Source organism: Hyperolius riggenbachi, chromosome 6 (assembly GCF_040937935.1).
Source record: "Hyperolius riggenbachi isolate aHypRig1 chromosome 6, aHypRig1.pri, whole genome shotgun sequence".
Lineage (NCBI taxonomy): Eukaryota > Metazoa > Chordata > Amphibia > Anura > Hyperoliidae > Hyperolius > Hyperolius riggenbachi.
The window spans coordinates 153327791-153343943 of record NC_090651.1 but is presented as its reverse complement, the minus strand read 5'-3'; the positions used below and the strand labels follow the sequence as shown (position 1 = coordinate 153343943).

The 16153-nt window shown below is 45.7% G+C and overlaps 1 protein-coding gene across 3 annotated transcripts in view; it reads left to right on the top strand.

The window, feature by feature from the left end:
* LOC137521185 (coagulation factor XIII B chain-like) overlaps nucleotides 1-16153 on the top strand; it is a 140774-nt gene that overhangs the window by 72132 nt on the left and 52489 nt on the right. For all 3 annotated transcript variants that reach the window (XM_068240114.1, XM_068240115.1, XM_068240113.1), the window contains exons 4-6: nucleotides 2491-2691; nucleotides 10394-10573; nucleotides 15422-15604. In XM_068240114.1, the coding sequence (XP_068096215.1) occupies nucleotides 2491-2691; nucleotides 10394-10573; nucleotides 15422-15604 (564 nt within the window). The remainder of the gene's footprint in view (nucleotides 1-2490; nucleotides 2692-10393; nucleotides 10574-15421; nucleotides 15605-16153) is intronic.

Sequence of the window (16153 nt, the reverse complement as noted above, 5' to 3'; positions counted from 1 at the left end):
GGCCCCCCTGGTTTATTTTGCCCTGGGGCCCCATTGTTGCTTAAACCGGCCATGCCTAACTGTAGTATCCATGCCTCCTTTATGAGTTTTTTCTACGTTCGTCCATAAAAACAAGTGTGCCTCCTACATAATAACAGTGCAACCCTGCGCCTCCCTTATTACAAGTATGGTACCCATTAAAAAAGTGTGGCCCTTATGTATTCCTCAGTGCATGACTTTACATTCCTCATATAGTAAAGTAACAACAACAAGAGAGCACAGTGGGCCGGCACTCAAAGATCAAAGGTGGTGGAGAGGATGGCTGAGGCTGCTGTGTGCAGCTTATCAGTGTGCTCAAAGCCAAAGCAGTTCAGTGCAACAACAACAAGACAGTGCTGACAATTTATTTCTTCATTCATTTGACTTCACAAAGCATGCATGCATGCATGCAAGCATGCATAAAGAGTCCATCTTGTGCATAGCACGCAGTATAAAAAGTGATACTTATCATGAGCAGCGTTGTGGGGATGTGGCATGACAGTGGGTGGCGCTGGGTGCACGGCCTGCAACACTGCTCACGATAAGTATCACTTTTTATGGGTGCATCTGAAAATGGCGCAGGGAGAAAAATGACGCACCGTTCTGCCGATAAATGTATCATAAAACGATATTTACCATTTTAATGTAAATACATTAAAACGGTAAATAGCGTTTTATGATACAATTATTGCAGAGCGGTGCGCCATGAAAAAATACAGGGGGCTGCTAGTATAGGCAGCGGGGCAGAGAGAGGCAGCGGGGGTCGGGGCAGAGAGAGGCAGCTGGGGTCGGGGCAGAGAGAGGCAGCGGGGGTCGGGGCAGAGAGAGGCAGCTGGGGTCGGGGCAGAGAGAGGCAGCTGGGGTCGGGGCAGAGAGAGGCAGCGGGGGTCGGGCCAGAGAGAGGCAGCGGGGGTCGGGCCAGAGAGAGGCAGCGGGGGTCGGGCCAGAGAGAGGCAGCGGGGGTCAGGGCAGAGAGAGGCAGCGGGGGTCAGGGCAGAGAGAGGCAGCGGGGGTAGGGGCAGAGAGAGGCAGCGGGGGTAGGGGCAGAGAGAGGCAGCGGGGGTCGGGCCAGAGAGAGGCAGCGGGGGTCGGGCCAGAGAGAGGCAGCGGGGGTCGGGCCAGAGAGAGGCAGCGGGGGTCAGGGCAGAGAGAGGCAGCGGGGGTAGGGGCAGAGAGAGGCAGCGGGGGTAGGGGCAGAGAGAGGCAGCGGGGGTAGGGGCAGAGAGAGGCAGCGGGGGTCGGGCCAGAGAGAGGCAGCGGGGGTCGGGCCAGAGAGAGGCAGCGGGGGTCGGGCCAGAGAGAGGCAGCGGGGGTCGGGCTAGAGAGAGGCAGAGGGGGTCGGGCCAGAGAGAGGCAGCGGGACACTGGAGGGCAAAGGCATCAGGGGAGGATGTGTGCAGAGACATACATTACCTGTCCTGGGCAGCCGATCGCTCCTTCCCTCCGCTCCTGCACTTCTTCCATTTGTTTGCTGTAGTCCTGCAGCCGGCCAATCACCATGCAGGGACTGAAGCCATATGGTGATTGGCCGGCTGCAGCACTACAGCAAACAAATGGAAGAAATGCAGGAGCGGAGGGAAGAAGCGATCGGCTGCCCAGGACAGGTAATGTATGTCTCTGCACACATCCTCCCCTGATGCCTTTGCCCTCCAGTGTCCCGCTGCCTCTCTCTGGCCCGACCCCCGCTGCCTCTCTCTCGCCCGACCCCCGCTGCCTCTCTCTGGCCCGACCCCCGCTGCCTCTCTCTGGCCAGACCCCCGCTGCCACTCTCTGGCCTGACCCCCGCTGCCTCTCTCTGGCCAGACCCCCGCTGCCTCTCTCTGCCCCGACCCCCGCTGCCTCTCTCTGCCCCGACCCCCGCTGCCTCTCTCCCCCGAGCCCCGCTGCCTCTCTCTGACCCGATCCCCGCTGCCTCTCTCTGGCGCGACCCCCGCTGCCTCTCTCTGCCCCGACCCCAGCCGACCCCAGCTGCCTCTCTCTGCCCCAACCCCCGCTGCCTCTCTCTGCCCCGACCCCGCTGCCTCTCTCCCCCGAGCCCCGCTGCCTCTCTCTGCCCCGAGCCCCGCTGCCTCTCTCCTCCCTCTGCATTTGTGAACACTTATAACGCTATTTAGCGTTATAAGTGTAAGGCACACTGCCTGCGCCATTTTTTAACACTTATAACGCTAAATAGCGTTATATAATGTAAGTGTATGCGGCGCCCTTTTCATTCCCCTGGCGCTGTGCGCCATTTTTAATTGTCACACTTTTTATACTGTGTGCTTTGCACAAGATGGACTCTTTATGCATGCTTGCATAAATGCTTTGTGAAGTCAGTGAATGAAGCAATAAATTGTCAGTAGTGCTAAGCATTTGCACTGTCTTGTTGCTCATAAAGTAAAGCATAGCCATTAGCAGGGGCTAATGATATACAGTACACTATGTAAGTTTGTGTGTTTAAAATAAAATAATTGTATTTTTTTTTTTTTGCAGTGATCTGCACAGTAGCAGACTCTGCCATGAATAAAAACAACATTAGACTGAGATATAAGCCTGCTGACAGACAACTATATGCTGAACACCTTGACAGCATCCAATTTGATTGTATAGAAGATTATGAGATATCTGATACCGACCTTTTGAGAATTCAATGCTTGCATGGTGAACTAAATTACCCAAAATGTTTCAAAAAAGGTGAGTACTATACGTTTTTTAATGTTTCCTGATTTGTGTTCATCCATACTTCTATGGTAGTGCTAAGGATTTGTTTGTGCTGCATAATGCTCCAACTCTATGGAACTTCCTACCTCCACCCATTAGGGCAGCCCCCTCCATTTTCAAGAAGGCCCTCAAAATTCACTTTTTCACTCTGGCCTACCACCCCTCACAAAAGCTCTAAACCCGCAGCTGAACTCTGGTCCCCTACCTTTCGTGTCCCTACCTCTTCCTCTAGATTGTAAGCCTTCGGTCAAGGACCCTCCTCCTTTTGTGTGCTACCTGATCATGCACCTCCATTACTGTGCACCCATGCTATGCATTTGAGTGAACTCAACTTGCCTAATATCCATCCTCCCATCCAGTGACAGACTAAGCATTACCTTGTACTCATACTGTGCTGCGTGATCTGTTTTTTCTTGTATTCCTGTATTGTCATATTGCTGTATATCACCCCTAAATATTGATTGTAACCTAAACTAATGTATATGTTGGCGCTTTATAAATACAATAAATACAATAAATAAATAAAATAATGCAAGATGAAAGCAGTGCATCACACTACACATACAGTCTGTGATTTGGAAACACTTTTATATATGATCTTAAAGTTATTATAAGCAGCATTAAGGGCCCGTTCTCACAAACGCAAAACGCTAGTGATTAGCGCTAGCATTTTGCGCCAGCGTTTTTTACAAGATTAACGCGTAAAAATCACTGAACATGTTTGTGGTTTTTTTGTCATCACAATTCGCAATTGAAATACATTGCAATTGTGATTGCTAAAAAAAAAAAAAAAAAAAAAAAAATGCTGCATGTACCGCGTTTTGCATCTAGCGCCAATCGCGAATCGCCGGTGATCGTGGAAGTGAGATCACTGCCACATAGCTAACATTGCACTAGCGCTTTAAAAAGCGATATCAATCGCCAGCACTTAGCGGTAAATGCCAGCTAATCGCCCGAGTGAGAACAGGTGCTAACATGTATAGAACCTTTCAACTTATCTTAGTGCTTCAGCTCTGCACAGAACTGCCCTTACAATATATACACCTCTTCACCCTGTCCATTTGTTTTTATTGCAAGTTACAATCGAGGAAAATGAAAAAACGTAGCATGGGATTGCAGGCAGCACAGTGAGAGAAATCCCCTGAACTGTCATCACTGATAATAATAATAAAACTAATAAATAATTTAATAAAGACACAACACGCACTTAGACTGTGGCAAGAAATGGTCGTGGTACGGTATTATTGGTACGACACTTATAAAGAATACTTAAATACAGATGTAAATACATATGATTAATTTAAACCACAAACATGAACCAAACTTTTAGCTTATTAGACCCAAACAAACCAAATAAACCAGTTAACTGCCCTGAAACCAATTTGAAGGCAGTACACATACATATTAACCACCCTGGCGTTCTGATTAAATCGCCAGGGTGGCTGCGGGAGGGTTTTTTTTTAATAAAAAAAAAACTATTTCATGCAGCCAACTGAAAGTTGGCTGCATGAAAGCCCACTAGAGGGCGCTCCGGAGGCGATCTTCCGATCGCCTCCGGCGCCCAGAATAAACAAGGAAGGCCGCAATGAGCGGCCTTCCTTGTTTTGCTTATATCGTCGCCATAGCGACGAGCGGAGTGACGTCATCGACGTCAGCCGACGTCCTGACGTCAGCCGCCTCCGATCCAGCCCTTAGCGCTGGCCGGAACTTTTTGTTCCGGCTACGCTGGGCTCAGGCGGCTGGGGGGACCCTCTTTCGCCGCTGCTCGCGGCGGATCGCCGCAGAGCGGCGGCGATCAGGCAGCACACGCGGCTGGCAAAGTGCCGGCTGCGTGTGCTGCTTTTTATTTGACACAAATCGGCCCAGCAGGGCCTGAGCGGCAGCCTCTGGCGGTGTTGGACGAGCTGAGCTCGTCCAGACCGCTCAGCAGGTTAAACACTAACAGCCCCCCAACCCTCCTCACTCACCACCACACACCAGTGCTGCTCATCAGGATTCCGGATATCCGAACTTTTTAGACCTATCCGACCGGATACGGATTTCGGATAGCTGTTCCAGTATCCGGATAGCTATCTGCGGATAGTTGGCTGGGCTATGCGGATATCCACGGATATCTGGACCATTGAAATACTGTATGAAGTCCAGGATGTCATGGGAGCCAATCAGAGAGCTCCCAGCAGAAGCACCAGCAACCAATCACAGGGGGGAACCCTGGTCAGCCTCACCTGACCTCATTGAGCCAATCAGAGGCCTCCCAGCCTAAGCCCTGGCACCCAATTACAGAAAGGAACACTGGCCAGCCCCCCTTGTATAATAAGGAGGGCTGCCATAATAAGACAGATCGTCCTGGCTTGCTGAATGCTTCCTGAGAGACATGCTCCTGCTCCAGTGCTGGTGCCCTACAAAGGGCTGTACACAGTTATAAACATAAGCTATTCAGTGATTAGCCCCTTCATTATTACTACAGTATTCTTAAATCATTCATTTGCTTGATTGATGTCATAAAAGTGACATTGAGGGCCCGTTTCCACTTGTACGGTGGGAATCGCCTGGGTAAAAATTCGTATGCGGATGCGAATTTCGCATGTGGTTGTATGCGAATTTTCATGGATGACGATGTATGCGAATTTAACCATGGCAGTGCCTGTGTGCTTTTCCATTGATTCCATGCGAATTCGCATGAAAATTTGCATACCAAAACCGCATGCGAATTCCCTACTAAATACATTGTATACGAATCGCATAGCGGTATGCAGTATGCGTAATTCTGATGGGTCTGCCGTGCAGATTTTTTCGACACAGAAAACCGCTCAGAAATCCTGACAAGTGGAAACAGTCCCATCCACTTGTATTGTCTATGCGAATCTGCATGCAGGAAACGCATGCAGATTCGCTCTAGTGGAAACGGGCCCTTAGAGTGTGTGCTGCAGTGCTGCTGCAGCTGCTATGTGTTTGTGTGTGTGCTGTACCAGGCCAGCTGCTGCCTGCCACGTGCAAACACATGCAAAGTGCCACGTGCAAAGTGCTTTGCACGTGCACTTGGCCCTTTGCATTTGGCCCTTTGCATTTGGCACTCGGCCCTTTGCATTTGACACTTGGCCCTTTGCACTTAGCACTTTGCATTTGGCACTTGGCCCTTTGCATTTGGCCCTTTGCACTTGGCACTTTGCACTTGGCCCTTTGCATTTGGCCCTTTGCACTTTGACAGCCCTTTTTGGGGGGGGGGGGGGATTTTAAGTCCCCACATCATCAATTAGTGTTCCCCTTTCAAAAATAATGATGCTACATGCCTCTATGACCCTTAAAAACATTTTTAAAGCAATTTAAAGGGCACTTCCACTTTTTTGATCCAGATATCCGAATCCGGCCGGATAGTGGGGTCGGATATCCGACCCAGATTCGGTTTGCAAAATTTTTGATCCAGATATCTGACCTGGATTGGATATCTGGATATCCGGATCCGAATTAGTTCCAAATAGTGAAAAGTGGTATCTGAGCAGCACTGCCACACACACACTCAAAGAGGTGGCAAAAGCTAAAAATGTCAGTACCACAATGAGAATAGGGGTTCACTGGCTTTCTGACTGAACTGTCAAAACTTAATAGCCAAGCCTTCTATAACTTCTCAGTCTGTTCACAGCTGCTCATCAGCCAGTCAGGATACACGTGCATTCCCATTGGATACTGCAATAGGATAAACTGCTCAGCAACTACCTAGAAGGAAAACTGGTTAATGGCAAGAAACTATACTAGATATAGATATCTGCCCTCAGGCTACCGCAATCCCATGGGGTGCACCTCTACAGAGTCGTATCGACAGTGATGCAGGTATGGCATATGCCATGAGTGCCACTTATTGGGGGCACTGCTCAGTAGCATCTCTGGTGTTCTCCATACAGATTCTAATTTTTATCTGGGGGACATTCTGCTGCCTGGTTACATCCGTTAGGTGAACATGCTGCCTAACTGTTATTTAACCACCCTGGCGTTCTATTAAGATCGCCAGGGCGGCTGCGGGAGGGTTTTTTTTTTTTATAAAAAAAAAACTATTTCATGCAGCCAACTGAAAGTTGGCTGCATGAAAGCCCACTAGAGGGCGCTCCGGATGCGTTCTTCTGATCGCCTCCGGCGGCCAGAAGTAACACGGAAGGCCGCAATGAGCGGCCTTCCGTGTTTCGCTTACCTCATCGCCATGGCGACGAGCGGAGTGATGTCATGGACGTCAGCCGACGTCCTGACGTCAGCCGCCTCCGATCCAGCCCTTAGCGCTGGCCGGAACTTTTTGTTCCGGCTACGCTGGGCTCAGGCGGCTGGGGGGAACCTCTTTTGCCGCTGTACGCGGCGGATCGCAGCGCTGCGGCGGCGATCAGGTAGCACACGCGGATGGCAAAGTGCCGGCTGCGTGTGCTGCTTTTTATTTGATGAAAATCGGCCCAGTAGGGCCTGAGCGGCAGCCTCCGGCGGTGGTGGACGAGCTGAGCTCGTCCATACCGCCCGGCTGGTTAAAGGACAACTGTAATGAGAGGGATATGGAGGCTGCCATATTTATTTCCTTTTTAAACAATACCAGTTGCCTAGCTATCCCGCTGATACTCTGCATCTAATTTCTTTAGCCATAGACCCTGAAAAAGCATATGCAGATCAGATGTTTCTGACATTATTGTCAAGTCTGACAAGATTAGCCAAGTGCTTGTTTCTGGTGGTGTTATTCAAACACTACTGCAGCCACATAGATCAGTAGGACTGCCAGGCAACTGGTATTGTTTTAAAAGGAAATAAATATGGCAGCCTCCATATTCTCCTCACTACAGTTGTCTTTTAAGGGATATGTATAGGCTGAACTATTGACATGCTCCATTGTTACAGGCCATGCTACACCTCAACTTGGACCCAACCATTTTCAACCGAGATTCTGAATGAATGAAATCAGTGGCGGCGCCAGGGAGGTGCTTTGGGGGTGCTGAAGCACCCCTAAAGCACCCCCCAGCGTGAATTGACTTTCGGCGTCTAATAGACGCCGTGTCAGTTCACAGGCAGCAGCAGCTCTCAGCTCCGGCAGCGGCAGAGCAGGGCTACAGTAAAACGGGGTCCGAAGCCCTGCTCTGGAGACTTCGAGTCTGCAGTGCAGGGTTTCTGGCGCCATTTTCCCGTAGCCCTGCTCTCAGCGCGGGAGTTTCAGTTGCTGGCTGTAGAGGATTATGGGAGCTGCGCGCCGGATGGAGGCCGGGACAGGAGGTCTTCAGCGGGTGAATACATTTTTTTTTTATTCATTAACAGGTGTAAGTCAAGTCTGCCACACATGATTGAAGTGTTTTCTGATCAAGTCTGCCACATATGATTGAAGTGTTTTCTGATCAAGTCTGCCACATATGATTGAAGTGTTTTCTGATCAAATCTGCCACACATGATTTGAAGTGTTTTCTGAACAAGTCTGCCACAGATGATTGAAGTGTTTTCTGATCAAGTCTGCCACATATGAATGAAGTGTTTTCTGGTTAAATCTGCCACATGATTGAAGTGTTTTCTGATCAAGTCTGCCACACATGATTGAAGTGTTTTCTGATCAAGTCTGCCACACATGATTGAAGTGTTTTCTGATAAAGTCTGCCACATATGATTGAAGTGTTTTCTGATCAAGTCTGCCACATATGATTGAAGTGTTTTCTGATCAAGTCTGCCACATATGATTGAAGTGTTTTCTGGTTAAATTTGCTACATGGTTGAAGTGTTTTCTGATCAAGTCTGCCGATGTGATTGAACGTATTTTCGGGTCAAATCTGCCGACATGTTTGAACATATTTTCTGGTCCAATCTGCCGACGTGATTGAACGTGTTTTCTGGTCCAATCTGCCGACGTGATTGAACGTATTTGCTGGTCAAATCTGCCACATAGTTCAATGTATTTTCTGGTCAAATCTGCCACATGGTTGAACGTATTTTCTGGGCAAATCTGCTCACATTACATGTATTTTCTTGAGAAAACCTGTACAGTTATGTGAATTTTTTGGGGAAAGAGTCACCAAAACTTGGTCTTTGCGTTGCACTTCTAAAGGGAACTCAAGATGAGAATAATATTGAGGCTGCCATATTTATCTCCTTTTAAGCAATACCAGTTGCCTGGCTGCTGTGCTGGTCCTCTGCTTCTAAATCTTTCAACTATAGACCCTTAACAAGCATGCAGCAGGTCAGAGTTTCTGACAATATTGTCAGAACTGACAAGTGCACTTTATGAAATTTCACGTATAGAGGAATGAGTTGTATCACTTATTAAATGATCTGATGGGGATTGTATTACATTACGTCATGAGATTCATTTATATGTATGTATTATGCATTGTGGGATATGGTGCAATAGGATTAGTATATGGAGTATCTCAAGCGCATTTAGAATCAGGCTCATAGATAAGGGCTGGAACCCACAAGAGCGGTTTTTTGAGCATTTTGGCAGCGCTGCGATACGCTAGCGTTTTGCCAAAACGCTCAGCTGATGTTAATGGATGGGGCAACTTCCACAGGAGCGTTTGCAATTCTGGGAAACGCAAACGCAGGACCTGCAGCATTTTGGGAGCGTTAGCGCTTCAATGTAAAGTATTGAAACGCTAGCAGAAACGCTCAGCAAAACCTAAACTGAGCGGTTTTGCTAGCGTTTTGCGGTTCAGCACACTGTAACAAAATTAAAAATAATTCACAGGACCAATCAGGATAAAAACGCGAAACGCAAAACGCTACACAACCGCTGAGCAAAAAAATACACTGTTGCAAAACGCGACCGAAAACGCGCATGAATCCGCTTGCAAACCGCTCAGACAAAATGCTAGCGGTTGCGTTTTGCGTTTGCGGATTTCAGTGGGTTCCAGGCCTAAGAGTTTTTATGTATATGAAGGCTGCAAGTGTTTTAATGTATTTTTAATAGTGTATGTAGATTGATTTATTGTAATCATTCATGTAATCCATGCCATGGATATAATGGTCAGCACGTCGGGGAGTAGCCTAGCAACAACAGGAGGGCGGTGTTGTCGGCAGAGCCCTGTACGGAGGAGGCACGGCTGGGGTGGTTTTAGGCAGACATCGGGAGGCGATCTTCAGCCCCTGAATGAGTTACGCATAGTGATGAAACGCGTAGGGCGGAGTCGGAGGTGTGCACGCTGACGTCACGAAGTTACGAGCAGGAGAGGCAGTGTGGTGGCGTGCGGCTCCATTGTATCCATAGTAAGGGACGTATGTACCCGCTGTTATCCCGCACAAGTGTCTCATTAAAGCTGGATGTTGCTTTTACAATCTGGTCCTTCTTGGCTGACTACTGGATTATTGTGATATGCTGGTATTCAAGATGCGCTTCTGGTAAGTGCATTCACGAAGGGAGAGTGACGCAGTTTCCCTCTTATGGTGGAGGCAATACCCCCAGGAGTGCAGGCACGGGGTGCAAATTGTAGCCTTTTTTAGACAATACTGTGCACTATGTGCGTTTTTTAATTAATTTTACAGGGTTCAGGAAGCGCAGCAAATCGATTATGATTATTAGTAAAGTAAGGTGAAGTGACCTACTGTTTTTTTCTGCGATCCCCTGATTATTGAAAGGAGTGAATTCCATTGGAGCGCAGTATAAATTTCTGCTATTGGTAAGACATGTTTCTGCATATGTGCATAAATAAGGAATTTGTCTTTTTGTCTTTAGGTTTCTGTGTTTTGCAACAAGCAGAAATGAGTTTACATAATATTTCTTATAATAAAAGTCGAGAGATTGAAAATAAGCAAACCATTAGGTTTCAATGTACTAAAGGAACAGTAACAGAAGAAAGCCTGGAAGCAACATGCATAAACAAGCAAATACTATATCCAAAATGTGTTTCACCAGGTAAGTTTATATTTTTAGACTACCTAGAATTCTCACTAGTAGTGTTAAGATTGAATTTCATATGATCATACTTTTGCATAGAAATTTGCAATTATGATGCAAAATCATAATGCAAAATTTCTGGCATATTCATAATTAATTTCACGCATAACTGTAATTGCATTCGTAAAATGCAAAAGCTGATTCTGTGGGAATAAGTTAATTAAAAAAAAGTCCCCCAAAAGACCTTTTCGAAAATTGATTTAAAAAAAATTTAAAACAAAAATGTAGTAAAATGACATTTTGCTGTGGCATACTTTACTATATTCTGAGTTCTGAGTTCTGCATACACATTTTAGACATTTACGAGCAAACCTTTAAACCAGCGCTGGGACCCTCTGGAAGTCCGCAAGTGCAGCTGCATTGCGCAGGACGTCATGCGCCTGTGCAGTACCACAGAGCCAGTTGTGCTTGTCTTTTTCACAGCTGTGAGCTGTCCTGCATAGTGCGACCATGCTTGTTCATGGATGGGAGCATGCCCCCGAACTTCCAGGGAGTCCCAACCCTTCATCAGTAGTCTCAAAGAGGACATAGGAAGCCTCTGGAGGATTCAGACCAGAGGCTTCCCTCTATCGAGGAAAGTATGTGACTTACGAATGTGTTTTTCACAATTTACACACACACATTTTTTTCATAATTTTGCAGAATCTTGAGAAATTCAAGAATAGATTACAGAAAATCAATTCAGTTTTAAAATCGTAATGATGTATAACCGTAATTGTGATATTGTATGCAAAATGTCACACAAGCAAAATTATCACATTAAAATCATCACTATTCCATAGTTTTTTTTCTTCTTCTTTTTCTGCGTCTTCTTTTTCTGCTTCTTCTTCTTCAAATAGCAATTCAGCTGCAATTTGTGTTTCTTTCTGTTTTTGTGATATCACATATTTTCTCAACCAGATCAACAAATAACTTAGTCAAGATAGAAATAAAAATTGAATGATCCAGTATGTCAGATTCAGAGGTGAGTGGCTCGGTACTCTCAGCCCAGGCTGTTTTCAGATTGTGACTATCTATCTTGGAATGGTCTGCATTTTGGGAGAAGTTGATTCCTGAAATGAGCAAAACAGGATTTCATACACAAAATCACCACACTTTTGCCACTTGCTGATGGAGCATCATTGTGTTAGTTACAAATTACTTAGTAAGTTTACAAAAAAACTCCTCCATCATTTGATTGAAATATGTAAACACACACACACAAACACAATCTAAATACAAGTGCTGTTGGATCACAGATATAATTTTTATAAAGACCACAGTTAACCTCCCTGGCGGTTATTTTTTTTTTTGCCAAATTGTCAAAAAAACTTTTTTTTTATTTTTTTTTTGTTTCATGTAAAGCTACCAGAGTGGTAGCTATATGAAACACCACTAAGAGGGCGCATGTGTCCCTCTAGTGCGATCGTCGCCGGCATTTATAGCAAACAGGGGAACGCGTATATAACGCGTTCCCCTGTTTGGCTTCTCCTGTCACCATGGCGACGATCGGGATGACGTCATGGACGTCAACCAACATCCTGACGTCAGACACCTCCGATCCAGCCCATAGCGCTGCCCGGAACTCATTGATCCGGGCAGCGCAGGGCTCTGGCGGGGGGGGCCCTCTTTCGCTGCTGCGTGCGGCCGATCGCCGCTGAGCGGCGGCGAACAAGCTGTGCGCGTGGCTAGCTTAGTGCTGGCTGCGTGCACAGCAATTTACAGCATGAAAATCGCCCCACCAGGGGCTGAGATCTCCCCCTGCGCGGCATAGCCCGAGCTCAGCTCGGGCTTACCGCCAGGGAGGTTAAGCCTTTTTTAGTTCCTCTTGAAATCTTACAAAGCAAATTAGTAAAAAAATAAATAAAATGCAGTGTCGAGCAAAACATGGTCTTCTAGACGCCCAGGAATAGTATGATGTAAAGGACATTTCCATAAAGGAATAAAAAGTATATTTTAATAGGGACTGTCTACAAAACTTTGTATGATTCGTTATCAGTGACTGAGCAGAAGCAGCCATTAGAACAATTGTGCAGAGAGCAGAAAGTTTTTTCTCTCCTTGCCCTTAGTTGTCGGCCTCTCAGGACATGCCCCCTGTGGCTTCTGGGCCCCCCTGCGGCTGCATCTTGTAGGGTCTAATGTTAGGCCCCTGCTGCTATGCCTAGCCATTGGTACTGTTCATATGCAGTGCTTTACCGTGACATTCAATGACTATATCTGCTCAATGCTCCATAGCTCAACTCGGACATAAGAAAAAAAAGAAAAAAAACATGGATTACTGGGTGTCCAAGGTGGACCAGTGGTCAGAGATTGCAGAAGTACATGTGTTAGAGATGATTGCCTGTCCTGCTACAAGTGTCTTAACAGAAAGGGTGTACTTGTCTACTTCTTTGCCTTGATAAAGGGGACCCTTTTGTGGCCCCGTTACACTTGATGACTGACAGATGCATCCATTTGTCCACATACATCTGTCCACATACAGTGTGGATTGCCTGACGTTTTTCAAAATAAACCAGAGTTGGTTCTCAGATGCTTGGTCCACCTCAGATTCCACCAATTAGTTGAAGAAAGCTGATGAGTTGTTTCTTATGTGAAGAATAATTGATAGTATATATTTACAAAACTGTGCACACACACTCTTCCCTCTAGGTGGTAGTGCGGCTGCTGCTGCTTTCAGATCTGGCTCTGTACTGCACTCACTAAAGTGTGTCTGTAGCAAAACTAGTTAATATATTGATTGTGCTTGGCTGCATAGCAAATGCAGTGCCAAACTATCCAAATCCTGGCACAACCTTCTCCTACTCCTATATTAAGACCAACCACAAAGCTGTAAATGGAAGGATTGTTTTCTGTGGCTAGCCCCCTGCCACCTTCCCAGGCCACATAAAATGTTTTCTCGCTATACATATTTTTTTTCATTTTTTTTTCTTTTGCAATTACAACATATTCTTCAGTTATTTAGTAGGTTTCCCTGCATCATCTGGTTTTCAAAGTTCTACAAGAAGGTGCAGAGAACTTACTCAAACAAATAAAGTAAACATTATTATTAATGTATGTGGTCAGGTATTTATTCAAAAACATGTTCCAATAACATACTGTGTACACAGTATGTTTAATAGAAAAAGTAAAACCTTAGGATCATATAATTTGACATCAGAGTTTGGTGCTTTCCACCAATGGGATGACAAATGGATCTGACTGAGAGAACCTGTTTCATTTAATCACTTTTGGACCGTGCTAATTGAAATGTGTAGATTTCAATCTTCACACCGCATGCTACCGTCAATCACAACACTTCCCTGTCACTGCAGGCCACTCAATTTTATTTGGTGTTCTGCTGATCATTTTTCTCCAATACATTGTGAATTGTGAAATCAGAACAGGTTTTCACATCAGGCAGTTTGACTCACTGTAACTTTTAATGCTGCATGCTTGTTCTAAGTATGAGACTCATACAGTACATACACTCTGTATGCATGTCAGGTGGTTTAACTCACTCTAACTTTATATATTGCATGCTTGTTCCATCTGTGAGACTCAACAACGCTGAAACCAAATTATTAGAACAGCCAAGTAAGTAGCATTTTGAAAACTTAATGGCAATGTGGAAGCATTCATATTTTTTCTCACTTAAAGCAGTAGGATCGGCCATACTATGCCAGGGAAAAAAACATATATATATAAGTAGATAAATACTTGATCTACTTACATAAGATATGCATTATACTGTCCATGTTTTGATTTCAGTGAATGTTAGTAAATAAATGACGAGAATTCTGTTCCTGGTGGGAGCCATGTCTTTTGCCCACAGTTAAGACTAACTCGGGATGTCATTTCTGCCCTTTACTTTTTTTCTTGTCTCCTCCAATTGCTGAGTCGCCTCAGCCTTGCTTGTAAACACAAGTGAGTAGGGGATTAGATTTCAGATAAGCAGCTGGCAGGGAAATAAAGGGAAGAGGAGGAATAGATTATAGATAAAACCCCCAGCATGCAATTCTTTGGCAATGACTACTAAAGGGCCAGTGCTCCTTAACCTTCCTGGCGGTAAGCCCGAGCTGAGCTCGGGCTATGCCGCGCAGGAAGATATCTCAGCCCCTGATGGAGCGATTTGCTCCATTTAAAATGGCGATCGCCCGTACGCAGCGGCGCAAGAGGGGCCCCCCCCCCGCCAGAGCCCTGCGCTGCCCGGACCAATGAGTTCCGGGCAGCGCTATGGGCTGGATCGGAGGTGTCTGACGTCAGGACGTCGGCTGACGTCCATGACGTCATTCCGATCGTCGCCATGGCGACAGGAGAAGCCAAACAGGGGAGCGCGTTATATACGCGTTCCCCTGTTTGCTATTGATGCCGGCGACGATCGCACTAGAGGGACACATGCGCCCTCTAGTGGTGTTTCATGTAGCTACCACTCTGGTAGCTTTACATGAAACACAAAAAAAAAAATTTAAAAAAAAAGGATTTTTGCCATTTTGGCAAAAAAAATTAACCGCCAGGAGGGTTAAGTATGTGATAACTCCAAATCATAACAGCAGAAAAAGTTTTGAATACTGGATTAGCACCTTTATCACTTAATACACTCAGTTGCTGTTAAAATGTGATTTTTATGGTGACGATACCACTTTTAGGCTCTCTTTTTAACACTGGATCTAGCAAGAGGTTAGATCAATTTCACTTAGAGACAAGTTTATACTTTATAAGTTTAAAGTCATAACCAGCAATACGCATGTGACTGATGCATCATACAAACTAAGCTAATAATATTTAACTCTGTGCCGCTTAGATTGTATCAACTGCTTATTTATATATTTTTTTTTCTGTTTCTTTAAGATTCCTCATGTGGATCACCACCAGAAATTGAAAATGGAAAAATACGAGAACAAAACAAAACTACCTACCTTACAGGAACACGAGTATTTTATGATTGTGATCCTAGCTTTTCAATGGGACAAAAGAGTACAGGTTATATCACCTGTGAGAACAAGCTATGGACACATCCACCAGTATGTAGAAGTATGTAGGTTTTACTATTTTGGCACCATTTTCAGAACACATTCTTTTTTGATTTTTAGTTGGAGCAGGAATGAAATATTGAAAATGAAATTGCATTTGCTCATTAAAGAGACTCCGTAACAAAAATTACAACGTTATTTCTACCATCCTACAAGTTCCTAAACCTGTTCTAATGTGCTCTGGCTTACTGCAGCACTTTCTACTATCACAGTCTCTGTAATAAATCAATGTATCTTTCCCCTGTCAGACTTGTCGCCTTGTGTCTGGAAGGCTGCCAACTCTTCCGTTCTGGTCTGTTTATGCACACCCCTCCAGGCCCCTCTCTGCACACTCCAGTGTGTGTGTTATTTACATAAGCCAGCAGGTCTCTGCTATCTTATCAGTGATAGAAGAGAGCTGGATAAAAATCCTCCGCTGTGAAAGGAGCTGGGCTGACACATACTGAGGAATTAGACAGGAAGAAAGGATCAGCCTCACAGCCTGTCACTAATATTCAGTGCAGGAGAGCTGAAGGGGACAGAAGGTAAAAACACACAAGTGATCTCTTGA